The following is a 27,625-nucleotide window of genomic DNA, read 5'->3' as shown; positions in this document are numbered from 1 at the left end:
TGGGTAGTGTGTCAGCCACTTGGCCCATGACAAGTATATCAAAGCTCATATGACGTTCAGGAGGCAGCGTCCCTCCCTGCAGGCAAGGGTCTAGGGCCCTAGGCGTCAGGCGATGAAGGGATATGTAGGTAATAGAAAGACTTCCCCAACTGCTGCCGATAATGTTTTACAGCGATAAGTATTGTTAAATCCATCCATCACAGCAGCAACACTCAAATCGAAGCACCCAGACTTGTGTGAAGTCTCTCAGTACCCTCTGAGCGTTTTTGGTTACCCATTAAAAAATTCTCCATATTCTAAATCCAAAATTTGAAACAGAAAACGAATTAATTTGATGAATAACTAAATCAGGTTCAACTAATTGACCAACATCATTGTGTGAATAACAAACAGTGAGTTATTGGAAATCTCCTCAAGAGCAGCTGCTACTTCGTCGATCCCAGCACCAGGATACGCAATAATTGATCCGTCTTTGACGAGGAACTCTGCCGCAAAACTCAACGTCCTGTTGAAGCAATGAACAGGAGAGAGAGAGAGAGAGAGAGAGAGAGAGAGAGAGAGAGAGGGCGAGAGTGAGGGATGGAAAAAGGTGAAAAGCTAGGCAGGGAGGGGGAGAGAGAGGGAGTGGTGGGAAGGGGAGAGCGAGAGGGAGGGATGGAAGTGGGAAGAAGGCAAGGGAGGGAGAGGGAGAGAGAGGGAGGGATGGAAAAAGAAAGAGGGCGAGGGAGAGGGAGGGAAAGAGAGAATTAAACTGCATGGGAACGAGAGAGAGAGAGAGAGAGAGAGAGAGAGAGAGAGAGAGAGAGAGAGAGAGATTATAAAACAACTGTTGCATAGTTACCAAGTAGATATTCTTTGTAGTTTATTATAACTGATTTACGTGTTAAGGAGTTCATGAATAAATACTCTTATACTCTTCCCTTCTTGTATCAAACATCTGAAGCAAAGAATCAATATAATGCAAACAAGTTTAGTAAATACATTAGTTTCAAATCTCCCGCGGTGTAGCAGGGACACAATCGAGCCACGTGATTGGTGAAAGGTCGTAACTCTCTCCTTAACGCTGATTGGCTGTTGCGAGGCCAAAATATAAACTTAGCGTTGATTGGCGAGAGGGATGAGAACTGCACGCTGATTGGCCGGGGAGATTTAAATGTAGCAGTGGTGGTGGGCTGATGGCGGCAGGCACTTCCTCCATCTGTGCTCTATTTCACTGGCTTTTACTATGAAGGTAAGTGTATCGGACCTCCAGAGCCTGCAGGAAGGGTTATTAGTGCCACGGGGAGCTGTGAGGTAGGCGAGAAAGGGGCGGAAAAGGCGGAAGGGTGACAAAATAGACAGTGAAGTGTTGGGGTCATTCAAATCTAGGAAACGCTTGGTGCCTCGTTCCTTCTTTGTGCATTTCTGCCTTTTGACGATGAGGGTGAGTGTTGTGGACCCCCAGAGCCTGCAGGAAAGGGTAATTAGTGCCACGGGGAGCTTTGAGGGGGGCGAGAGAGGTGTGGAAAAGGCGGAAGGGTAACAAAATAGACAGTGAAGTGTTGGAGTCATTCAAATCTAGGAAACGCTTGGTGCCTCGTTCCTTCTTTGTGCATTTCTGCCTTTTGACGATGAGTGAGTGTTGTGGACCCCCAGAGCCATCAGGAAAGGGTAATTAGTGCCACGGGGAGCTTTGAGGGGGGCGAGAGGTGTGGAAAAGGCGGAAGTGTGACAAAAATAGGGTTAAGTGTAGGGGTCATTCAAATCTCGGAAGTGCTTGGTCTCTTTCCTTCTGTGTGAATATGTTTTTATAATGAGGGTGAGTGTATTGGACCTCCGGAGCCAGCAGGAAGGGTTAGTGGTGTCCCGGGGAGCTTTGAAGGGAGTGAGAGGGGTGTGGAAAAGGCGGAAGGGTGACAAAAATAGGCTAAGTGTATGGGTCATTCAAATCTCGGAAATGCTTGGTCTCGTTCCTTGTGTGAATGTGTTTTTTATAATGAGGGTGAGTGTATTGGACCTCCGGAGCCCGCAGGAAGGTTTACTAGTGCCCCGGAGAGATGAGGGAGGCAAGAGTGGTCCAGAAAAGGTGACAAAATAGGCGGTGAAGTTTTGGGGGTCATTCAAATCCCAGAACACTGTCTCGTTCCTTCTGTGTGTATGTCAGTCTTTTTTACGATGAAGGTGAGTGTTGTGGACTCCCGGAGCCTGCAGGAAGGGTTATTAGAGTGCCATGGAGCTGTGAGGGAAGGCAGGAGTGGGTCAAACAGGCCGGAGGTGAGAAAAAGGGTTGAAATGTTGGGACAAACATTTTTTTTTTTCATGGATGTTTAATAAGTTTTGGCCTCCAGAGTATACCGGAACGTTTGTTAGTACCCCGATTAGCTGTGAGGGAGGCGGAAGTGAGGAAAATAGGCAAGGACAAGCAATCTTTTTTTCTTTTTCATGGATGTTAATACGTGTTTTGGCCTCCAGAGTATACAGGAACGTTCATTAGCACCCCGAGGAGCTGTGAGGGAGGCGGGAGTGAAAGAGATAAGGCGGAAAGTGAGGAAAATAGGCGGCAATCTCTTTCTTTTCTTTTTCATGGAAGTTTGTAAGTGTTTTGGCCTCCTACGGGCCCACGGGAACATTCATTAGCACCTCGAGGAGCAGTGAGGGAGGCAGATGTGAGAGATAAGATGGAAAGTGAGGAAAAGAGGCTGCGATGCTACGGATATTGAAATTCCAGGAAGACTTATCTCCACCCTTTAATTGCTCGTCATGGGGGTAATAATTAGTTCTGTGGGCCTCTAGGGCATATTAACAGGGTCATTAGTACACCGATAAGCTGATGGGAGAGGCCGGAGGGGGACAGGCAAGGCGGAGTGAGAAAAAAATAAGCAGTGAAGTTACAAGGAAAAATTCAAATCTTGTTAGCCTTTTGTTATGTTGTGTAGGCTTGGGTGGGGTTTGTGTAATAGTGTCCCTAGTGTTCCTATGTATGTGTAGGCTTATTGGAGAGGCGGTGTAATAGGGACAATGATAATATAAACCTTTCATCCATGTTCCCACTTCCCACTCGGCGGCCCGCAGCCATCACACACGGAGGCCAGATAGCATTTTTTCCCCTTTATTTATCCTTATATTCCCCCAAACTATTTTAGGTTTTATTGCTTTACCTATTTCTACACTTTACTGATGGCTGCTGAAGATTATGAAGTTTGTGAACAATTAATTAACCTACACCAACTGCCATGGTTTGTAGTCTCCTTTGTATATATATTTTTTTTGCATCAGTGTAATTGTATTTTGTAAGGATGAAGTCACGCTCGTAGTCTTCCGTCTTTTTAAACCAATTTATTGTATTTTTCTTAACATTTTTTGGCTCACATAACACTAGAATTCCTCGTCTGGGAGTGTGTGGGGGGAGGTAGGGGTGTAACTGGCATTATGAGAGTCAAGGTATTATTATGCAGTTAAAAGTTACTCCACCGTTATAATGCGTTAGGTTTTATAAATATATCCTAAAAGTTATATGTTAGTCACGGGTGTTGAATTTCTTACCCCAGCGCCATGCCTAACCGCCCTTTGCCTCCCTCCTCGCCCCCACCCCGTTCCTCTTCAGTGGCCTCTGTAAGATTTTTGATGTTTATTAATGCACTAAATTGGTAACTAGCATAAAAATATCACATGACCAGTTTGCCATAATCCTACCTCTTCACGTCCTCCTTTTGGCTGAGTTTACTATATATATGATTTTATGGTCTATGGGACGTATCAATGCATTAATTCGTATAAATCTAGCCTGAAACTATTATAAAGTCAAATAGGCGTTATTAAGTCCATCGCTATCCACAGCCTCCCTTCCCTCCGCCCCTCCTCCTTCCCCCCCTCCCGCCAGCCCGCCTAACAACCTTCACGATGTCCAACAGGTGGGTGCTCATTCCTTTCCTCCTCATTCCCTCCCCTTTGTTTCCCTTTTCCTTCCCGCCTAGCAGTTTTTTAGTATATGCCCACCCCGTCCTCTTTCCCCCTTCGCCCCTCTGTTAGTTCCCTTTGTTCTCCGCTAAGCCAGGAATCGTTCTCGGCCCTCCAGTGTTCTCGTGCTTTTGTTCTCGCCCGTCGCCAGCCCATCATGCCTCTTTGTGTTCTCGCCCCGAGTCTCGGTGATTTTTGGTGGGTTACTTTTTCCACTCGTTAGGTTGGAGTGATAATACGCAGGGTCTGAGTGTGGGTGGCGCATATAAGAGTAGAATTAACATGGTTAGGTCGAGTTATTAGGGGTTTCATGAGAGTAACAATACCACTAATTGGGAGGAGTTTGGATGTCCAAGGTTATCGTCCCAGCTCTATTAGTCAGTTTTTCTTACCTGGCTGGCTCCCCAGTCAAAGGTATCACATGTTTAGGTTTTCGGTTAATGTATAAACTAAGTAAACTTAACAAGGCATTTGCTTTCCTCTTACAAACAAAGCATTTAGAGGGTTGAATATGGCAGATGTTTTCAGCATTGCCCTTCATCACCATCATGGGATAGTTACGGAAGTAGGTTTATGGAAGTATCAAGAAAGGTGTCAATAATTGATTCATTTGATTCATGATTTGCAGTTTGGCTTTGACTAAACTTCTGCAACAATAATAGTTAATAGTATCCAGCTGCTTGTTCACACCCGCTTGTTTTCTTACAAGATATTTAAAGTTAAAAGACAATGATAATCAGAGGGCCGGTTAAATTCACTTGAAGTTGGGGATGTTAGGGCAAAAAGGTCTCTGGATGAGGGTTGATGGATTGCTGTAGACACTTTAGACACCTTATAGAATATTGGAGAAACTTCCATGACTCCTCTGCTATAGCTTCCTTGGACTCATTTACTATTCCCCAGGTCATTTCTACCAGGGGCCACAGATTTAACCCTTTCATTGCTAAACGCTCGCAGCGAGCGTGAGGCGTATTTGCTGGTGGCGTTAAACGCTCGCTGCGAGCTCCAGCCGCACTCAAATCTCCCGCGTATGAGAGTTCCAACACTAATTCTCACAACACAGGATTGCCAATTGAGTGGGTTCTTCACTAAATTTGGTGGAATATCATGTCAGCCCAGCGAGGAAAATCGATGGACGAGCAACTGGTGGATGTTGTTGACCAATATAGCGACATTTTTGCATAGCTTCACCTATCACATGACTGATATTTTGACCAAATAGTTGTAAATTTTGCAGTTGGCAATACTGCCCTGCCAGCACCCCATCATCAAGAGATCTACAGTAGTTGCCTTATGGCTGACCGTCGTGCACGTATAAATGTACGTCTTCACCGGCAACACCCCCTGAACGTGCCTGTACTTTCGCAGGAGAGGTTTACATTACCAAATCGTATAGATCTTGGCCGCCTCTTTCCAATGGTGTTTTTGTTTTTTAGCTGTGATGAATAGTTTTTTGAGATACAGAGGTTAAAAGAGCGAGCACTAGCGTCACTTGCTGGTGGTGCTAAAAGCTCGCTGCGAGCGCCAGTCGCACTCACAGCAAAAAACACCCCCTGAACGTGCCTGTATGTTCACAGGAAAGGATTACATAACCAAATCTTATAGATCTTGGCCTCCTCTTTCCAATGGTGTTTTTGTTTTGTAACTGTGATGAATAGTTTTTGAGATATAGCGGTTAAAAGAGATCCCCTTCCCCCGCTGGGGTTCCCGAGCACACCTGAGGGGATAGCCTCGTTGCGAGTGCTTAGCAATGAAAGGGTTAAGGTTGCCAATCCCCATATATCAACCGAATGCAGGTGTAGATATTTTAGCATTAAGTGTATCATCCATTGGAACTTTTTGCTCTCTGGTGTCAGTACAGTCACCATCGATTTGTTTAAAAGCGGTCTTTACCACTCTCTGGGTGAGGCTCTATTCTCCTTCACGAATTTATAGAGGTTCTATTTGCATACTTAGTTGCTATAATAATCTGCATATGGCACACATTTCCGCCCACTACCAGTAGTTTTTTGCTATAATTTTCATTGATGGGGTGGTGTGTCAGCAGTTCTGGACTGCCCACATATAAGGTTGTGCCTATCGAGCCTGATTATTTTTACTGTGCATGGGTTAGCCAATCAGGTGAGTAAACCTAAACCACACAAATCTGCTTCACCACAACAGGATTAAACATCCCTGCCCCATACCGCCTACTCCGCCACCATGACACTTAACCGCCAGGGGCTTCGGCGGGTCAATTCCCCTGGCAAGTCCCCAAGGCGGCATAACTCATCTCTGCGTAAGAAGGCCCTGGTGAAGAAGATCTCTGGTGAGGTGCAGTTTGGAGCTGCGTCCAAGGCCAACCTGAAGGTCGTGGTGCGGGTGCGGCCATTCAACCATCGCGAGGAGGAGAGTGGTGCGAGGTAGGTGCTGGTGGTGTATTTGTTGAGTGTCTAAAATAAGCTCAGCCTACTTGGAGTAACAAGGCCCTAATATCATTTTCCTTGGAACTTTTTTGTTGTTTGTTAAAAGTAAAATTGACAGGTTTTTACATCGACAATATTACAGAAAATATAAGCTTTGTCGACTGGCCTACAAATATGTAACCTGAAAAAACTGACAAAAGTCAAACTGGCTTATATGTTACAACTGTGAATGATGTGAGTATTATGTGTAAGTTTTCAAAAGATTCAGATGAATGGAGATATATATGGGGAAAAAGAAAAAAATGGCATATTCTCCGGTATTTTAAAGTTAAAATCCATCAATTCATTCGCTCCAAACCAAGATCTTAAGGAAGCCAGCCATTTTTTCTTTATTGAGTGGGTTATTGTCATGATTTATATACCAGAAGTAAAGGACACCCTACGCATAAGATATGGCCCCCCCAAAAAAGAAAACCTTTCCATTTTTTTCCAGTGACCATATTCGGAAAATTTGAAGTATTTTTTAAAAGGCTATTTCTTCTATAATAATTGCTCTACATGGGAACAATTAATATAGTACAAGAACCATGGTTAGGCCAATGAAAGTATGGCAAAATATTGTATCAATAATCATTAGTTTGCGGAATATAAATTTTCAAACTGTCATGGTCATAATTTCCCCCTAAAATTTCAGACATAAATTCACCATAATTCTGTCATATCATATACAAAAAACAAAAAAAAAAATCGCTATACAGTAGTACCCTCTCGAGTTTCGCGATCCTCGTGTTTCACGGTTAGTCCTAAATTCTTACCACCCTGACTTTCACGCATTATCACCCTGAGTTTCGCGGTACTTTGACATGTATGGGTCACAAATACTTACCATCAGAGTCATGCACGCTACCTTAAAAGGTAGTATCACATTGGACGTTTTCCTCCAAACATTGTGGCTATGGCAAGAGAGAGAGACTTATTAACACGTTAACCGCGTTTGAACTTCCTGCGGCCTCCTCCCTGTCGCGTTTGGTTCAACTCGGCGCAGCCTCAATACCATGCGAGCCCCCGACTCGAGAGGTGTGTGGTTTCGTTCTGGTTATGAGCCCCTCTCGTAAAAGGTGAGGTAGAGAGGATGAAAACATGGAGAAAGGAGAAGGGATGGGGAGGGAGGGTCAGAAAGGAAAGTCAGGTCAGGGCTTTGGTCAGGACATGACCTGTCTCAGGTCAGGTCAGGTCCATACCTGTCACACACACAGAAGGTGAAATGAGAAGGATGTGGGGAGGATGGGGCAGAAAGGAGAAACAGATCTGGGCTTTGGTCAAAACATAACCTGACTCAGGTCAGGTCATGTCCTGACTTGTCACATACACTCAGCCCTTGAATTAAAGGATTTCGGATTTAACGGACCACAAAATCTCAACGGTCCGGTGTGACACCAGCTTTAGAAACGTCAAAACCGTAAAATAACAATAAACACACACAAAATCCTATTAAAATAGATTTAAAAATAATATGTATACTACCACGTATCATAAAATCATAAAAAAAAAAAAAAATGTTCCTCCATATCCTCCCCGGATACCGAGACGGCCACCCTCTCCTCCAGTGACCTTCCGTCCGCTGGACTGGGTAACAACTTGCCGTCCCAATGCAGGACCAAAGGGACTCCACGCGGTTCTTGACTGGCCCGGTGGAGCGACGAACGGGACACAGTGATATGTTCAATGTCGTGGTTGAGGCTCGTTGCAGCAGCAGCGTAGGAGGATGTCACAGCACGGATGGACAGATTGTCATGCTCCCAAGCAAGGATCAGCTCCTTGGTGAGCTTGTTCTGAGGAGGTCGACGGCGTGGAGATTTTGCTGGTGTCGGAGCTTTGAAGTCATCCTTTGTGTCTTCGTTGGCCGATGAGGATGAAGTAGAAAACTCCCAAGCCATGTCATGATCAAGAGTGGATGATGAAGCAGCCGCATCCTTCTTCTTCATCTCCTCCATCCTTTGTCTCTTACGTTGCTTCTCCTCAGTCGCTCGCTTCAGCTTCTTGTCCACGCCAGCCATGAAGCAGCTCTGCTGGTCCTCCCTCTGAGCCTCCAAGAACGCCTTGTCTTCCTTGGGGATCTTCACTTCCATTGTCTTGGAATGCGTGATGTCGAACATGTCTTCAAGGCTGTCTCTGAAAATGTATCTCTTCATTTCTTCCGTGACTTGGATTTCACCAAGGCGCCGTATTTCTTGTACAGTTTGAGGATCTTCTTCACCCATGACACATCTGACGTCGGAATGTTCGCACGTCGCCACGCTTCCAAGACCTTCTCAGCGGTAGAAGCTGCTGTAGCAAGAAGAACGTCCTTCTGGATCTTGTGGCGGAACAAAAACACCTGGAAAACCTCGCCTCTCGACGGAAGATGATTCCCCAGGAATGATGATGTTGGGGACTTCTCCAGTAGCCATACAACGTCCTTAGTTCGTGTTTTACACGCCATCGTGTTAGACCTGGGAACAGAAAATAGACCAGAATACAGTTTTTTTACAGTTTGTTCTGACTTTTTTTAAGTAACGCAATCACCCCTGCACAACCTCACTCTCTGACGCCGAGCAGAAAACTCAACGAAATGCGTGACCAGTAAAAGACGAGAGAGGAAGCTGAAAATTTTCCTGTTTGAACTTGTCACGACAGGAAACTAGGGCAACACGTGCTGGAGTGTGTCCAATTCACTTCAGTTTCTTGGGACACCCTAGTGTACAGTACCTCCTCAACTCACCCTGTATATATATATATATATATATATATATATATATATATATATATATATATATATATATATATATATATATATATATATATTTGATATAGAGATATATATATATATATATTAGATAGATAGATAAATAGATAAATATCAACAAATACACACACATACAGATCTGAAAAGAAAATTCTTGGCAATATTTTTATATTTTCCTAACTATTTCTTATTAGATCAAAAATGTTTAATGTTAATGGTTTGGATGCGTAGATGATCAAAGCTAAGAACATCCATGTGTTTCAAGTGAAGTTAGATAAACAGATTTGGAGACAGGACCATATGAGAGCTCAACTTTCCTATACAATAGCTAGGTAAATACGCTCCCTCTCCCTCCACTCTATTACCTCTACCCCACACCTCCCCCTACAGAAACGTGGTCAACGCGCTGGACAAACACTCGCTAATCTTTGACCCTAAGGAGGAGGAGGATGGGTTTTTCTTCAAGGGGGCGAGACAGAGGTGTCGGGATATAAACAAGAAGCAGCCACTAGAGAAGAAGTTTGTGTTTGAGCAAGTGTTTGGGGACGAGGCAACCAACCATGATATTTACCAGGCCACGGCTCACCCCCTTGTCGACACCCTACTCCAAGGGTATAATTGCTCGGGTAAGTGTGCTTGTTTTGGTCTGCTTGTCTAGTGCATATGTGTTTGTATGTTTAAGATTTGAGCTCGTTAATGTTAGTGCATGTAGTGGTACTGGTGAAGTGTTGTTTGATAGGCTACTCATGTAATTTAATGCATTCTGTTACTTGTTGGTATCAATATTTTCATGTGTGCTGAGTGCGCGAATGGTCAGCTGCCTTTAACCCCTTGAACACGAGGACGCGTACATTGCGTCTTCACCACCCTCTTGAGATATCTGAGGATGCGTATACTGCGTCCTGGTTAAGTTCTGCTGGAATTATGTAATTTTTTTCCCCAGATATTGTACGAGAGCATTCAGAATATAGGTCACATGATACGATAACTTACTTGACTCACTGTTATTACATTGTAACGTGAGTTGCTTATATCAGGGGAGATAGCCAATTGATGTGCCCTGCTGGTAATAATAATATTTTTATAGGACCAATTTATAAAAAACAGGTCAGTTTACCATAAAATACTTTCAGCTGTTTTCTGTGGTTTGTCATCTTCAGAAACTTGAGCAAGTAAATTATTTATATATATATATATATATATATATATATATATATATATATATATATATATATATATATATATATATATATATATATATTTTTTATTTTATTTTATTTATTTATTTTTTATTTTTTTTAGTTAGGGATCAAGGGACCCCCACTGCCCATGGCCTCAATGTATGATACATCTAATGAGATGATGATAAATTTGTAGAGTGGAGATTACAGAGTGAGAATGACCACCATCGGAAACAACAGAAATAGGCCTATCACATGCCAGCACTATGCTGACATTGAGCTGCTTATCCCCCCTCACTTCTGTCCATACTCTTCTCTCTCTCTCTCTCTCTCACACACACACACGCAAGGGAAGTAGATGAATGTAAGGAAATATATATATAAAGAAGAATAGAAATGAAGAAGGGAAAAAATGAAATGAATTCCTAGCAGAAGTAAAGGAGAAGAATTGTGCAAGAACAGATGAGGAAGGAAATAAATTTTTTTGAAGAGTTTTGGGAGACAGGGTAAAGAAATGGTATATAAGGGAAAAGCCGAAAGAGAACAGAAACTAGACAAGATTGGAACAACTAAGGGTTTAAGGGGGGTGACTAAGGTGATTGGTACCCATCAGTACTAAAATAAGGAAGTAATTTTTCAGTGAATACGTGATCAACACGGTGCTGCATATTTTTGTAAGTTTATATATCCATCTCCAAATTATCAGTGAATTTATGTTTGACATTGTGCACCATTTAATTCCCCTTATGCTGATATATAATACATGAGGATTATGTTTTGTATTTATTTTGGCTTACATTCATTGGTGACTTTTCAAAATTGGCGCACGCGGCATCTCCCAAATGTGCTGTGAGCCATGCTCTTGGCCCAGTCGTAGTGGAGGGGTTAAAGATTTTTAAACACCTCTGATGTGAAATGTTTGATATAAGATCGTTTTGCTTCACAATTGCTTTTCCAAGAATGTAACCCAATCGTGAAGTGGGAGATACTTGTAAGACACCTGTATGACTCAAAGGCACCTGCAGACTACAGGTTGGGGACAAGGATTCTAATCATTTTCCAAACCTAATCCTCTCTTTCCCCATTTCCCTCCCCAGTGTTTGCCTATGGGGCCACAGGTGCTGGCAAGACCTTCACCATGCTGGGGCAGCCTGAGTGTCCTGGCATCACCTCTCTCACACTGCAGGAGCTCTACCGTCGCCTCAATGAGCTCAAGGGCCAGCGACTGTGTGAAGTGGCTGTGTCTTATTTGGAGGTGAGGGGGGTTGAGAGGGAGGGAGGAAGGAGAAAAGGAGAGGAGAAGCTGGATAGGAAAGAGAAGCGATGTGTTTTGCTGTTTACTAATCCATTCCTGAACCCAATACAGTTGCTTTGTTAAACCTTAATAACAGTGCTTCATGCATGTATTTGTCTTCCTTTGCTTGTATAGCAGACTGTAGGCCTATAAACTGGTAAAGTAGTAACTGTAGCATGAGCAGGGCTTACATTGTGAGCTCCACAGGCAACTGAGGGGGAAGCATGGTGGGCTGAGGTCAACATTACCAGATTATCATTCTTAGCTCATAGTATTTTCCAGTTTCTGACCCACAGTTATCACCAAAACACATAAATAATTAATGGCTTTAACAGTAACTAAGTGAACATCATTATTTAAAAATTTGTGTGGGTACAACTGTTTTAATGCTGTTTTCATGATTGGCTATAATCTCTTTTTCTGCACTACACTAGTATAAATTTGTAACTGCAATGTAAGCAGAAATACATGAAAATAAGTGTCAATCTGCTAGGGAATCATCAGCACTACCTCCATCATTCCAGCCAGCAATGCTGAGCAGTGAGGAGTTGAGGTCATACAAGCAGAAGTAAATGTTTATGCACTATTTTACTTAACCCTCATTTTCATATATTTCTCCTTGTATTACTTTCAAGTTTATACTAAAGCAGTTTTATTTACCATGTGACCACAACAAGTCACTTAATTCTAAGGAAGAGGCTACAGCTTCTCTCCTTAGTTATTTTAGACTGAAGCTTAAGAAACTTTGTGACTTTCAGTGGCTCAAAACTCATTTTTATGGCTGCCATCTAGACACAACATTTTAGATATCTCCCCTATTCTTCGATAACACAGCTTTTCCGCTTTTCAGTATTAAACATCTCACTCTCCCCTCCATTCTAACTTAATCTGAGAAGTTCATATCTATCCATGTTGTCCAACTTCCTAATGAGAACATTTACCAGCATCTTCATTCTTTCATCTTCCCTTTCACTGCTATACTCTGCAGCAGCCTTTCTTCTTCCTTTGACCTACTCTTTCAATAGGGGAATGTCAAGACACTTTTAGATTGAAATTGATAGTATCTTCAGAGCTTCCTTTACCTATTTATAGATTTAAATTTATTTGTTTTGTTCAGATCTTCAATCATCTTTTACTATTATAAGAAAATAAAAATGAAAGTTGAGAGGGCAAGCAGACAGGTAACCAAACATCCTTTCCCGTTCCTTCTCTACCACAGGTGTACAATGAGATGGTGCGTGATCTCTTAGGCAGCGGCAAGTCACTGGCACTTCAGGAGGCTGGGCAACAGGTGATGGTGCCAGGACTGTCTCTGCACAAGCCCAGCAGTGCCGAGGAGCTGTTGCAAATGCTGGCCCGAGGGAACCGCAACCGCTCTCAGCACGCCACCGATGCCAATGCTGAGTCCTCCCGCTCCCACGCTGTCTTCCAGGTGACCAGGAGTGTTTGAAGGGGAGGGGGGCTTGGCATTTTGCTTTCTAGTAGAATAGTAAAGAAAGCCTTAATAAAATAAGATTAGTAGATGGCAAGAGTTAATGAGTGATTTATTAAGTCAAACACATTCAGAGAGAATTCTGCATAAATTCATCATTTTCTAACCCAAATAACAAATGCAAATCTCAAACACCACCACATCATCTGTTTTGCATCAAGTTTTCCTAAATGACTATTTCTGTCTATTGCCTTAGCTTCTCCAATGCCCAGTGCTGCCAAATCCTCAACATCTACCTCCATGTCTTCTTTGGAGGGAGGGAACCTGGCACATCCACCCCAACAACTCTCCCCAATGCTTCACCAACCTCTCCCCCCTTTTTTTTTTGTTTTTTTTTTTTTTTCTTCCCCTCCATGCACACTACCACTACAAAACCCTTAACCTCACCTCCATGTCTTTGGCCTGCTGGAGGGCGGGGACCTGGCACTTCCACCCCAGTGTCTCACCATCCCTCCTCCTCTTCATGTTCACCACCACTACAAAACCCTTACCCTCATTCCACCCTCATTACTATAAATTATCACAGCCTAACACAACACACTCATCACTGCTAATCATCATCTCCATCCCTCGTTGTGGCAGATATTTGTGCGGCAACAGGACATGGGGGCAGGCAAGGCCAATGTGACCATCTCCAAGCTGTCCATGATTGACTTGGCTGGGTCTGAGCGAGGGGCTGCCACAGGCTTTAGAGGAAGCAGATTCAAGGAAGGGTCAAGCATTAATAAGTCCTTGCTGGCTCTAGGTGAGTGGATGTCAGTGTTTGCTTTCTCCTCAGCCTGTTCTCTAGTGATCCTCGGGTTACTCAGAGTAGAACTAGGCAGCCTTATTTTAGAAACCAGCAATCAATTTTAATCTACTTCACCCATTGTTTTGTTCTCGTTCAACCCACATTTTAATCTAAACTATGCTAAGCCTAATTTGTTGTTAGCCCAGGTAGTCCTTCATATTTACTCCCTAAATTAATAGCCACACTATTTTGTTAGTCTTTATCTTTAACCTTGATATAATAGATACAGGTGAAATCTAGTATTGATAGTTACAAAATATTCAACTTGAAATTATCAATCATCTTAAGTAGGACTCAAGTTGCAAGCCACTGACCCAAGTTAATAAGTGAAAAATCTGATTGTGCCGTCCATGGGTTCCATGTATCAAAGAGCACATGACTGTGTATCCTCCTAATTCTTAAGTTATTCAGGACTCCTTTTTGTCTTGCCATAGTCATAACTCATGGAGTGTGTAAGTACCCATTCCACTCCCACCCCTTGGTGTGCAAAAACTCTTAATAAAAATCTTTTTGATCATATTTTAAGGCTTACAAATTTGAAAAACTTTCAGGGCTTCATCTTATTAATGAAATAACAGTGTGTCATTGCATAGCCTCATGTGTTAGGGGGTTGGAGAGAGCAGTGACACATGGCAGCTGACATAATGGAGGCTACAGGGGGGGGATGGGGGCATAGTACAAGGCTTTCATGTTATACATTTTTTTGGCATATACTGTACATTAAAATGTGATCACTATTATGGCTTTACATATTAGGCTGTGTAGCAATTTGAGAACAAGTGTGGCAATATGTGGTCATTTAGCAGTTTCTGGGGATGTTTGTGCATCAGATGGGCTACCTCCTCCATCCTCCCCCTCTCCCCCTCACCTGACCCTCTTCATTTGAAGAACTGGTGTCTATACTTCATTCACTCATTCTGGGTCATAGACACCATCATCATACAGAAGCAAAGAATTTTCATCAGTGAATATCTATGGTAAAATCTGCTGAGTGTTGTATTCTGTGTTTTTGTGGTGGTGGCAGGATTGTATCACAGGAAGGCAGGCCTGGCACATTTATGGAAGGCTTCATCTCCCCTCACTGTCGTCTTCTAGCTGGCTGGCTCCCTGTACCCTACTTTTTCCTGCTTTTTCTGCTGGTACTTTAACTTGATTATTATTTTCTATACTGAATGAGCATAAGTGTTATTGTCACTATCAATAATATTTTTTCACAGCTGTGTCACTGCTGCAGGAGGGAAGAATAAGGGGGTTGTAACCCTCCTTAGTAATTGTGGAACAAACTCTCCATAACTATCAACACTTGCCTATCCAAATAAATGACCCTATAACCTTTTCCTAACGCCCCTTTCCCAACCCTGGGGTTGCCAAGTGTTTTTCCTGGGGTCGCCAAGACCTCAAAATATCAAACATGGTGTTGTTATATTATAATAACACATATACAAGTAAACTAGTGGGGTTGCGGTCATGTCTAGAGGTGCATGATTGGGGTTGCCTGGAAAAAAAGGTTGGGAACCACTGTCCTAACTCCTTACTCACTTCTTCCAGGAAATTGCATCAATGCCTTGGCAGATGGCCACCGACACATCCCATACCGCAATAGCAAGCTTACACGCCTCCTCAAAGACTCGCTAGGGGGTAACTGCTGCAGCGTCATGATAGCTGCCATGTCTCCTGCCTCCACCTCCTACGAGGACACCTACAACACACTGCGATATGCTGAGCGAGCCAAGACCATCAGAACCACTGTGAGTTGCGGAGAAAATGTAGGGCAGGAGAGGAATAATTGAGGCAGTTTCGAAACTTGATTGTTATCATCAGCCAGTACTAATCCACTGTACTAAGGCCTTTCCCAATTTGCTCCACTTTTGTCTGATATCTACTCTGACAAATGCTTTAATTTCATCTCCAGCTGATCCTCTGTCTGTCCAATCTTCTACAATTTCTTGGTTTCCTCTCATTTGTTGTCCATCTATTATCAGTTATGTGGATGATATGATCTGCCATTTTAATTCCTTATTCTTAATAGTCATTTAGATATCTTCAACCTTTGTTTTCTAATCCATGATCCTCACTTTCTGTTATACCCAGCATTTTTCTCCATTCCTTTGCTTCTCAGCTTTCTCTTTAAATATACTGTGAGGTGCTAAATTTGTGAACCATTTGTCATGATTGGTAGGAACATTGATTTTACATCTCCCTTCAGGGAGGGTGGCAGACTTGTTATTCATTATATTGCTGTGCTTATCAAAATCACTCCATCCCATTCCTGTTATCTTTCTTAGTTATTTTTCATGGTTTGGGTTTTCACTCATTGTTTGTGCTAGATAAATATATTCCTCCCAAGTGTTTTGTTCCTGATCAATAATTGATGTCCTGCCACCTGACTATTCAACATTAACTTTTTCTTCATATAAATCTTCTGACCTACTTTCAGATCCAGTAAAGTTCCTCGATCATTCTCTTATTTGTCCTCACTTGGCTATGTCATCTACTAATCTAAGGTTGTTAAAGCATTCACAATCAATCTTGATTCCTGTGTTATCACACTAAATTGTGATATGCTTCTCATAAACAAGTTGTGAATAATTATAGAGATAGGGTCAGTTTGCCTAACACCTTTCTCAAATTGAATTTCCTTAATATTCATGTGTAGGAGATCAGTCCACCTTGTGTTATATATATATATATATATATATATATATATATATATATATCTATATATATATATCTATATATATATATATATATATATATATATATATATATATATATATATATATATATATATATATATATATATATATATATATATATATATATATATATATATATATATATATATATATATATATATATATATATATATATATATATATATATATATATATATATATATAATTTCAGGCCTACTAACTGACCTTCCATCACCATTTTCAGATCAGAAGCAACGTGAGGAATGTGAACCAGCACGTCTCAGATTATATAAAGATAATAGAAGACATGAAGGAGGAGATAAGTAGACTGCAGGACATGGTAAGGCCAGGAAAGTGTAATGTAATGGCATGCTCCTGCTGGTTGTAAGATAGAACTGGAAGCTAATCAAGCACTAGATAATTACCAGAGATACTTGGGCGGAATCAATTTTGTAGTAGATTAAAGTTTTTGTTTCAATGAAATGTAAGGACAAATTATATATTTTGTCCAGTTTTAATGCCTTGGCATTGAAAATGTGGTCGTTCTGGTGGTATGTTACATTTTGCGCCTTGGTGCAGCGTCTCCCATTGCAAATAATTTGGAATGGACAATCCTGGCAACAGACCACAGAACCAGCACACAAAATTTCAACCCACACCTCAAATTAAACTTTCCTCAATTCTACTTGAGTAGGGCTGAGGATTCATCATCCCCCCAAACAGGTTAATATATGTAAAGAAAAATGTGCCTGGCACTGCTATGAGGGCTCTAGAGACAAAATAATAATGGCCAGCTGCTGTGACAAGTTACAGAGGTGCCAATGCATTTGTATTGAAACACTCAAAGAAGCTCCAAACTTTTTCTACAACTGTAAAGTTGTTTTTACTCGTATGTCCAGTGAACTTTCACATGAAGACAGTTTGACTAACAAAGGTTTCACCAGGGCAAGATGGTCAATACTTTTATTTTCTTGAGTTGGCAATGCAGGACATTAACTGGTTATATACAGTATTTGACTTATTCTATTCAGATGTAAGTTGGGTTGTAGTTATTCACATATAAGTTGTATTGTTTAGTGGCTAATGTATGAGTTTATTAATGATATATTTCAATGCTTGTGTTCAGGTGAAGCAGTATAAACAGAAAGAAGAAGAGTGGGAGTCCCAGGGCAAGGTGGAGAAGCTGAAGGAGGTAATTGAGAGTATTATTCTGGTGTTAAGTGTTATACGCCTCCGTGGTCTAGTGGTCAGCGTGCCTGGCTTCTACTCCGCGGGCCCAGGTTCGAATCACGGCCCGGGCAGTCGGCGTGCAGCTCACCCAGCTGTTAATCCTCCCTCTCGGGCTGGTCGATAAATGGGTAGCTGAGGAAACCTGGGAAAGGTAAACTGTGGTAACCCGGATGTCATACTGGCCCTGTGTCCCGGGGTAATGGGCTTCCTCCCACCACAGACTCAAGGGCCAATGTTACGGAGATGAGCACCAAGGCCACGTGCTGCTACAGCATATGCCCCCAACTTTACCTTTAAGTGTTTAATAATGAGTTATGCAGGTGTCCTTGCATGGTATTAGTAACCAGGATAATGGGGTTGTTTTATCTTCTAAGGTGGAGGTAATGAGTGAAGAGGAAATGGAGGCACAGAGACAGCTGCAAGACGTGAGTGGGGAACTGAAGGCCCTGCGCCAAGAGCTGCTGCAGCTGGAGTCTGCCTACAGAGTTACAGATCTGAAGAGATACCACTGGAGTGCCCGGCTAGCCAAGGTGCGAGTGATTTCCTTTGCCTCCCGCCGCCTGGACAAGACCCTCAACAAGTGTGAGCGCACCATTCACTCCCTGGAGGTAAAGCTGACCCAGACAGCTCATCGCATAGAGATGGTCCAGGGCAAGGTTACCATCAGCCAGGCCAAGCTGCAGGCTGTCCAGGAAGCTCTGAACAGCTTTGGTTTGGAGCCTGGCCAACCCTCCAAGTGTTCCCAAGCCCTTTTGGAGAAGCACCAGGCCAGTGTTATGCTGAGGGACAGGCATCAGCTTGGGATTCACTGTCAGACCATGCTGGAGGAGGCACTGAAGGAGCAAAACACCTTGGAGCAGCTCAACCACGTGCTTCTCACTGCTGTCAGGGACTTGTATCTGCAGTTCAACATGAAAGACCAGTGCTGCCCTCAAGTTCAAGGCATATTCCAGGTGGGTGGAGTAAGGGGTGTGCATAACAGGGCCTAGGAGGTACAGTAGGGCCCCTAATAGTATTTGAATTTTTGCTATTTGATACACTAGCTGCATAATATGAAGTGTGGTGGCAGAAAGATGACAAACCAAAACCCAGTTTTGAGACAATTGAGGTCAAACTTAAGTAGTTTGTGTGACACTTGTGCTGTGAAACCTATGTGTTGTTTGGTGTGATTAAATTCATATTGCTTAGAACAGTAATTCTTGCAAACCAAGTTAATAGAATCATAGTATTCCAACCCCCTCCCTCCCATTTTTGACTGCAGAAAATGTTGCAGAATTGCTAGATTTTTGGATATGAATAAAAGTTGATTATGTAATGAATACACTGATTTAAAAAGGAGTATGGCTGACTGTGTGAGGTGTGTGGTAGGTGGCCTGTAATTGGCTGAGTTGGCAGATGTAAATGTGGGTAGCAAGGTGTGATGCTTTTGGCTTGTCAATCCGCCGCTCTGCCACCGCTAGCAGGTTCCTGGTAAGCAATTTTGGCTGTCAAAGGCATGTCAATTTAACCTGGTAGCAGTGGGGATCCCGTTTCTTAATGGTCCCTCCAAGCGAGAAAAATGAGAAAAATCACCTCACACAGCCCATTTTATAATATATATCAAAGCATTTGTGATCAGATTACGTATCATCTATTTTGAAGGGTAAATACCATGGCACAAATTTGGCCTGTCGCTGCTACACGGTGAAGCCACAAATTTGGCCCGTCGCTGCTACTGGGGTAAGCTTGTATTTGAGGGGAGTAAAGGTCAGAATAGCTTGGAGTTTTAACGCATATGGCTGATCATACTAAAGAAGAATCCGTTGATATCCCACTCTCTCTAAATTGACTTAGTCTACTTTCTGCCACTGGGTGCCTCATATGATGTTCACCCATGTAACTGCTTCTTTTTGAATTCTGTTTCGTTCTAGTGTGGTGAAGGTGCTGTGTCATGTGTTATGAGACTGAATCTAGCAGCATTGGAGTGTATTAAGTTGCTTATACTTGTGAATGATACTGATGTCACACTAGCTGAAATTCTACTGTTATCATTCATTCATTAATGAGAATGAAGGATTTGACTTTTTGTTGAGCAAGCCACAGTAGTCCCTTCAAGAAGAGGTGGAGGTGGGTTGGTGAGCAGCACTCTGGAGCATGGTTTACACTCATGACTAGAGGTCTACTCATCCATCCATCCTGCTGCACCACACCATCAGGACAGTGTCACGCCTCACCAGGAACGTTGACGGATGGAGAAGGTGGAGACCTGTGGGTTAGATATGATCAAACCACATCCAGATGGAATATTGAAGATTAATCTTTTCCTGATCTAAATTTGAAGCACAAGCATAGTGATGGAACAGAGATGGACAGGACGGAGTGAGAGTGGAGTGAGACTGATGTGGAAAGAGGCTGTCACTGTGGGTGGGTGAAGTTCTGGTGCATGTGGCATTTTACACACCATGACTAGAGTCTCACTCATCCACAGAGGCTGTTTGTTGGCATGCCATGGAAGAAGACCCACCAAGTACTGCTGTGATACTTAAACGCAGACTCCTTGATGTAGGAAAAAGTCTTACTGAAAGATTCTGTTTTCTAAGCTAATATTATTATTCCTCCTTTTGCATACCAAATCTGCAAGCTACTGCATGTACTTTTACATTAGTACATGCAGTTGTTGGTTTTCTCATATTCAGGAGACTCGGTAGGTAGCAGTGCTGGAGGTATCCTGACAACTCATGTACCCAACATCACCAAATGTGGGGTACAAACTTGGCGGAGGGACTCTTTTGGGCAGCCATAGGCGGAAGCGGGCTAAAGAATAGCCTATCCGGATATTTTGTTTTTATTTATTAGCCCCTAAAGGTCAGCAGGTTTGAGCTTGTATGAGTTTTCCCCCATCACCCGCCCACTACGCTAGGGTATGGCTAGGTGAGTGGAAATTGCTGATTTTTGCTCTATTTCCCACCGCGCTCATTCTTACCCTATATGCTGAACTGACTTAACAACACAGCACTAGTTACCTGCAAGTCTTCCTCTTTTGAATGAGACCAACTAGGAGTCTCTGCGCTGTGTATGTGCTGAAATACGACAAGTATAAGTGGACTACTTTCCGGGCTGGAGAGCGGATGTGTTTGTTCGTGCAGCGTGGCCATGGCGATGGGCTGGTGCAGGGTGAGTGCTAATACCACCCGCCACACCAAAGTCTCTCAACGTCTTCTCACTCCGCCCCAAACATGACGTTTCATGGTGAGAGAGGGAGAGAGAGTATTGCATTCATCGGGCTGAGGGGAGCACAGCGATCTGAACGCATGAGAATTCGAAAAATCACTAACTCATTATCACATGCAGGCGGAAACTGACTACCAATCAGGGTGAGGACCTATTCCTACGCACTGATAAGCAGTGTAGCATATCCAGCGAAATGTTGCTCAATTGGGCTACAAATATATATTGACGGTATACCATGTCAGCCGACCTTCTAGCCCAGATGGTATACTACGTCAACTGACCTCTATGGGTTGACGGTTTACCACGTCAGCCGACCTTTAGGGGTTAATGATCCACGAGACATCCTAGAGTTAAATCAAAGTATGTGCTTCCTAAAAAAATCCTAAAAATATCTTCTACGAAACCGAACTATTGGAAACCGCACTATTTGAGGGATGGCCGTATATATAATCTGGCAACGGTGGCTGTACGTATTTTCATATTATTGTTCAGTTGTTTTTTCAATGTTCTGTTCAAGAAAAAGAATGGTACTCATAAGTTTAGTTAGTTTTTGTTTATAAGGATTCTTTATGAAATACAATAGGCGCACCTAACAATACCATAGCCGATCCAGGATTCAGGACATTTCCTAAGTTAAAGAAGGTAATGTTATACTTGTATTTAGTAAAGAATACTTATAACCTAAGACTAACTAAAATTATGAGTATTCTTTTTCTTGAACACAACATTCAATAAACAAAACAACGGAACAATAACATGAAAATACGTATAGCTACCGTTGCCAGATTGTCATACTCAGAGCATAGTATTTAACAGTTTCTGACGTCTAACTATTGCCAAGAAACATCAGGATTAGTTTCGTTTTTGGAGCCCAAAAGACAGTTTTGGGGCAGGAAGTCAGGAAATATAATTGCTGAGTATGACAATCTGGCAATAATCTGTGGCCGAGGCAGCAGCAGCCTGCCATATTACGGATATCAGATACCTAAAATAGCATACTTTTACTGCGCAAAGCAGGTGATGTCACTTATTGTGACTTCGTGAGCTTTCATATTTATCTATTTGTGTATATTTCATGGTGGCAAAACTTTGCTTTAACTCTAGGATGTCTCGTGGATCATTAATAAATAAAAACAAAATATCCGGCTAAGCTACTCTTTAGCCATTACCTCTAATGGCGCCCAAAAAACAGTCCCTCCGCCAAGTTTGTACCCTACATTTGATAATGTTAGGTGCGCCTATTATAACATCATCGACTTTAAGTTAGGAAACGTCCTGAATCCTGGATCGGCTATGGTGATGTTAGGTGCACCTATTGATTTAACCCGAAATGACTCCTCTCTTCTATCGCAGCGTGTAGTGGAGGGGCTGGACGAGTGTCGAATAGCCTGGGCGGACCAGCAGCGGGTGCCAGAAGAAGGTGGCAGCACGGCAGCTTCAGGGAGCCAGGAACTGGTGCTGCCGTTGGACCCTATCCACTGGGGATGCCTCCCCAGCCTCACTGAAGCTGTTATTTCACCCACAGTCATGGTTGAGCCAACCACCAGCTTCAGGTAAACACCTCAAGAAGCAAAATATTTTGTATATGTACAGTACTTATAATTTTTGCATTTTTTACCAAACTTGATGGATTTTTATTTTAGCTTCCACCCATTCCATATTAAATCGGGCAACTCATAATGGTAATTAATTGTATGATTGATCACCATTGAAGAGAGACAAAAAAGCAATGGTTAAAATAAGCCATCTTGAATGACTGTGTGGCTTGAGTAGATGCTATGAGTTTTAATTAATTTTGTATATTGAGTACATTAAAACTACTTTACCCAGCCTTTGCCAAAACAATTTTAAATGTTGAAATTTTGACATGGGAATTCAGTTTCATATTTTTTCATCTACCATACAGGAAGTCAAGCATTATGGCAGCTGTCAATGGGCCAGTCCTTCCACGCCACCATATGGCAGAGGAGTCTAGATCTTTATACACTCCCACCTCCATCAGCACCACCACTCACCCAAGACCAGTCAGCCCCTTGCCTTTACCCCAGGAGTGTCAACCTGGAGAAGCAAAAGAGGAAAGAAGTCAGAGCACAGCACTCGCCTCTCCATTGCACTCTCTCCAAAGACTACCTTCAGTCCACTCCAGTGTTCATGAGCGGGGGAGTGCAGTGCCTGCCACACCACTGCAGCATGAAAGACAGCTAACTGGGAATGGTTGTATTATCCCTGTTGCCTCTCCTGCCAGGCCACTGAACACCACCATTGATATTCCTCCTGCCTCCCAGCTCTCTTCTCTCCCCTCCCCTTCCATACCCAGAGCCCTTAACATTACCATTGACCTGCCATCTTCAGGCAGCAGCACCACCATCACTAGGGACAACTCTCCTCTTAAGCCTCTCAACACCACCTTTGAAATGGAGTCCACTAACACCCCCACCACTTTAGTAACACCCGCCAAGACCAATACCAGTGTTTCAGCTGCCTCACAGCTCTCCTCTGTCACTGCCTGCACCCCTCCTGTCAAACTACCAGACCCCACTGCCAACATTCCTTCTGCATCAAAGCTCTCCTCCTTCTCCATGCCTTCCATTTCAACTTCAGGTTTCCCCTCTGCCTCACAGCTCTCCACCATCACAGTCCCCACCATGCTCAAACCTCTCGCCACCACTACTTCCCCTCCCTCTGCTTCAAAGCTTTCTTCATTCACCAACGCCACCATGAATCACACTACCAACAATGACTTGCCCTCAGCCACAAACTTTACCACCGACCCCACAGACACACGCCCCCTCAGGACAGTCCATAGTGAAAGTAAACTGTACCACAGACCCACCGAAGCCCACCACTTACACCCTAGAAACACAGACAACACAGCAGTACCTGAGGTGGCACCAACCCATTCTACTACCACAGCGCCCACCACCACCTCAGCCTCGGGTCCCAATGTGGTACGCAAGCTGTTTGATGGCAAACCTGCAGGATTAGACTCAACATTCTGCATAACCATAAAAGACACCATGGAAACTGAGGAATCTAATGTGTTGGCAGGTAATATACCATAGGATTTATTATGTTGTGAGCTTTTTTACTATAAAAATGCAGTTGTAGGGATCAACAAAAAGTTATTTATCAAAGTTTTGAATGAGTAACATTTTTGTACCCTCCTACTCCTGCTGATACAGTCAGTTGAGAAGTAAATCCTACCCCAGCACATGAAGTTGTGTGGATATGGGCCAAAACATTTGTTAGGTCTAGATAATATGTTACCATCTTCAGTATCTTGAGATAAGATCAACTGTGCAGCAGCTAGAAATCAATATTTGCTATGCACTGACAAATCTTTTAAATTGCAGATGCAGTAAGGGAGGCACAGCCATTATCAGAGGGCTCATTAAACATGAAGGCAGCTGCTGTACCTACCTTGGTACCTCCACCCAACAACCAGCCAAGTGTTCACACCATGCCAGAGCAACGATCGTCCAAGCCACTGCAGCTAGTCAGGGTAAACATACGAAAGTGTTTTACTTTTTTTGTCATTTATCATGTTTCTCAGCATTATGTTCTGTTCATTTGGTGTTGCTTCAAAGTGTGAATATGAATGGGCTCTAAATGGACTCTTCTGCCCCATCTAGAAAAGACTGAAGAATACACTAGACTACAGTAACATCGACAATTTCTTTCCTATGTAGGGCATCAGAGGAATGGCCAACCGGCGTGGGATAATGAACCGCACACCATACAAGCCCCTGATACAACCATTCACCCCAGGGAAGGCCATGGGAGGGGGGTTGAGGAGGAGTGTCAGCACCCCTTCCCTGGCCCCCCCAGCGCCCTCCATCAAACAACCCACGACTACTACCAAGAAGAAGCTGAAGAGTTAGTTTTATTCCCTGGCTTGGTTTTTTAAAATTAACTGACCTTTAACCCAAGTGCATGATGACGCGTTTCGTGTCATCAAGGGTAAAAGGTCCTGGCGCACGATGACGCGATGTGTCATAAAAGTTAAAAAAAAATTATTAAAATTTAAGTTTTCGGTGAAAGTGTGTCACATTTGGGAGCGTCATTTGTTGAGATAAGTTTCTTAATGGTAACATATGGCAACCTTTCTAAGGAGCGTAGATGAGGAGCGATGAGCGAAGATGAGGAGCATCAACTCTGAGATTATTTTGAAAAAAATACCATTTTCTTGGTGTAACTAGAGAACTAATAGGCTTATCAGGATTTTGAGGATACCATAAAAATCCTCACTAAATTCTGCTTCGAAACATATATTCGGCTAAAAAAGTTGGCCAACAAAATTTCGAGCTAGCAAGTGGGGACGAGTTGGTACTTATGATTTATTGTCAACAATACTCTATGGAGACTTGAAACGAGTTTGTATTGTTTATTTTCCTCTATTTTTATTTGTGTATGTTCTAGTACAAGTCTTTATAAGAAGCTATTGATACCAACTTTATTGGGGTACGGTATATCTGTGAGGGTAAAATACATCCAGGAATGTAGAATATTGCGGCGGCAAAAAAAAGCCAGTCGGGCCTGAGAAATGCATGGTGAGTGGAACAGAAACTTATTGGAAACTTACAGTGCACGAGAGGGTTCAGAGACATCAACACAGGTTTCCTGTGTGGAAGTAGGCAAAAGTCAAGAATTATAATGCCAAAGATTGTGAATCTTGTTTAGTTAGCAGTTTTGTTAAAGGTGGTCCAAATTAGCCAATAATAGAAATATATAATTGAGTTGTGTATGCAATGCCAGGAAAGATGAGTTATGAGAATGTTTAATGCTTTTATATATCTACTTTCAGGTCTGGCCACCAGTCTCCAAAGAACTTCCAGTTTCGTGACTAAGAGAACATCGAACCAAGAGAATGTGCCACCCCATCATGTTAGACGACCCCATGGGCTGATGGGGCGTGGTGCCTCCCCCTCCAGCCACACCAGATCACCAGGCCACCACCTTGGCAAGACCTGAGGGGAGTGGCTGTCCCCCTCGCCCCAGGGTGTACCCAGAGTGGTGGACCAAGCAGAGGTAGCAGCTGTGGGCAGGGGCGAGGGTGTGACGGCCTTCATTGCCCCCTGGAGTATGCATGAGACTGCCTGGCTCCACCGCACACCCACTCCCTCCTCCTTGCTGCTTGACCTGGTGGCCGGGCACCACAAGCGCCGCTCAGATCAACACTGTTCCCTTGTACAGCGCCCTTGTTTACCCCGATGATTGAGGTCCAGGACAACTGACCCCTCAGGCTGTGTGTGGGGGTTCAGGTGGCTGGCTCTGGCATGTACTATTTTTTTTATAGAGCAGTCACAGTGTCCTGTGGTTGGCTTGCTTAGTGTCACATGGAAGAAGTACAAGATAATAAAATTTTATTGTTGATCTCTTGGTTCCAAAAAGTTTATCCTTTATTCTTCTTCTATATCCCCATTCTCTCTCTCTCTCTCTCTCTCTCTCTCTCTCTCTCTCTCTCTCTCTCTCTCTCTCTCTCTCTCTCTCTCTCTCTCTCTCTCACATATATATAAATATATATATATAAATATATATATATATATATATATATATATCTCTCGCTATATAAATATATATATATATATATACACACACACACACACACACACACACACACACACACATGCAGCATGAAGGCAATAATGTATCTGTTATTGAAAAACTTTTCTCTCTGTAAATGTTTGCCATGCTAGATAGTTTTATATATTTATTTTTGCAAGCTGTACATATAAAGAATTATAAATAAATTGATACCTAAACAGATGTAAATGTGTGTTGAGGTACACTCGAGTGGTCATGTTTTATCGTGTATGATCTTGTGTGGCGACATATTTGCATGACAATAAAGTGAAGGATGCAAGTTTTCCTCTTTTCCTTCACACCCGGCGCGGTGTTGCGTGCAAGGGTCGGCGGGCCGCGGCAGGCACGCTGATAGAGGGAGAAAGAATCAATGAGTGTATGAAAGTTTAATGCAGAGTCAATCCCGAGGACTGATAATCCAGAACTCTAATTTATTAATGCCTGGAGGAAGTGTGCGGGGAGGCATTGGCGGGGACGTGCGATGTGCGTTGTAAAGGATTTCGGAGGCAAGCAAGAATTTGGAGCTGTGTTTGATTATTAATTCTGAAGTAAGTGTCGAGTGGGAAAAATATGGCGGGTTACGGCAAGTTCCCGCGTATATCAACAGACCGCTACGGTGGAGACTCAAGCACTTTAATGTCTCGCGCCATTCTAATATAAACAAGTGTGATAAAGCATAAACTCACACGGTAATCAGGGCAGTGCCGCAAACACTCCAATATGAATAAATTTTTACGGCCGTCGCTCAGCTGATCACTACCAACGGCCGCCATAGTTGACCTTTACACACCACATCCCATAAAAGGTCACACTCGATGCAATCCACCCCAGAAAAACACTATAATTAAAAATCTCGGTCAAATGCGAGTAAAGAGTATATATGAACGGAGAAGACGGGGTGAGGTGACAGGGAGGCGTGAGGCATTGGAAGGGTTGGCGGCCATGCGGGTACAGTTTCACCTCCTGGACGCGCCTGAACCCCTCTCCTGGACCCTTATTTATCCTCTTCACGGTGAGCTGGGC

General features: G+C 43.0%; 2 protein-coding genes across 4 annotated transcripts in view; both read left to right on the top strand.

The window, feature by feature from the left end:
- Positions 1-1,110: 1,110 nt before the first annotated feature.
- Positions 1,111-26,392, top strand: LOC127005188 (uncharacterized). Of its 3 annotated transcripts, none has more exons than XM_050873879.1 (15): positions 1,111-1,231; positions 6,100-6,338; positions 9,517-9,752; positions 11,405-11,562; positions 12,821-13,033; positions 13,676-13,838; positions 15,432-15,631; positions 16,824-16,919; positions 17,706-17,771; positions 18,184-18,762; positions 22,373-22,572; positions 22,926-24,067; positions 24,373-24,521; positions 24,709-24,895; positions 25,824-26,392. In XM_050873879.1, the coding sequence occupies exons 2-15, from the start codon at positions 6,139-6,141 to the stop codon at positions 25,988-25,990; spliced, it is 3,756 nt and encodes a 1,251-aa protein (XP_050729836.1). In that variant the 5' UTR covers positions 1,111-1,231; positions 6,100-6,138; the 3' UTR covers positions 25,991-26,392. The 3 variants fall into 3 exon arrangements, with proteins under 3 accessions (XP_050729836.1, XP_050729835.1, XP_050729837.1); XM_050873878.1 differs by lacking the exon at positions 1,111-1,231 and adding an exon at positions 3,754-3,890; XM_050873880.1 differs by lacking the exons at positions 1,111-1,231; positions 17,706-17,771 and adding an exon at positions 3,754-3,890.
- Positions 26,393-27,469: 1,077 nt separating this feature from the next.
- LOC127005290 (uncharacterized) overlaps positions 27,470-27,625 on the top strand; it is a 94,171-nt gene continuing 94,015 nt past the window's right edge. The window contains exon 1 of the mRNA XM_050874084.1: positions 27,470-27,614. The gene's annotated coding sequence lies outside the window, so the exon portion shown is untranslated. The remainder of the gene's footprint in view (positions 27,615-27,625) is intronic.

Source organism: Eriocheir sinensis, chromosome 29, assembly GCF_024679095.1.
Source record: "Eriocheir sinensis breed Jianghai 21 chromosome 29, ASM2467909v1, whole genome shotgun sequence".
Classification (NCBI taxonomy): domain Eukaryota; kingdom Metazoa; phylum Arthropoda; class Malacostraca; order Decapoda; family Varunidae; genus Eriocheir; species Eriocheir sinensis.
The sequence above is the reverse complement of the archived record's forward strand: the minus strand, read 5'-3'. Positions and strand labels throughout refer to the sequence as shown.

Excerpts from the sequence above, each read along its gene's own strand:
- LOC127005188 (XM_050873879.1), top strand. The coding sequence starts at position 6,139 with ATGACACTTAACCGCCAGGGGCTTCGGCGGGTCAATTCCCCTGGCAAG. Across the intron at positions 11,563-12,820 it reads TGGCTGTGTCTTATTTGGAG|GTGTACAATGAGATGGTGCG; the intron begins GTGAGGGGGGTT and ends TCTCTACCACAG. Across the intron at positions 24,896-25,823 it reads TACCAAGAAGAAGCTGAAGA|GTCTGGCCACCAGTCTCCAA; the intron begins GTTAGTTTTATT and ends ATCTACTTTCAG.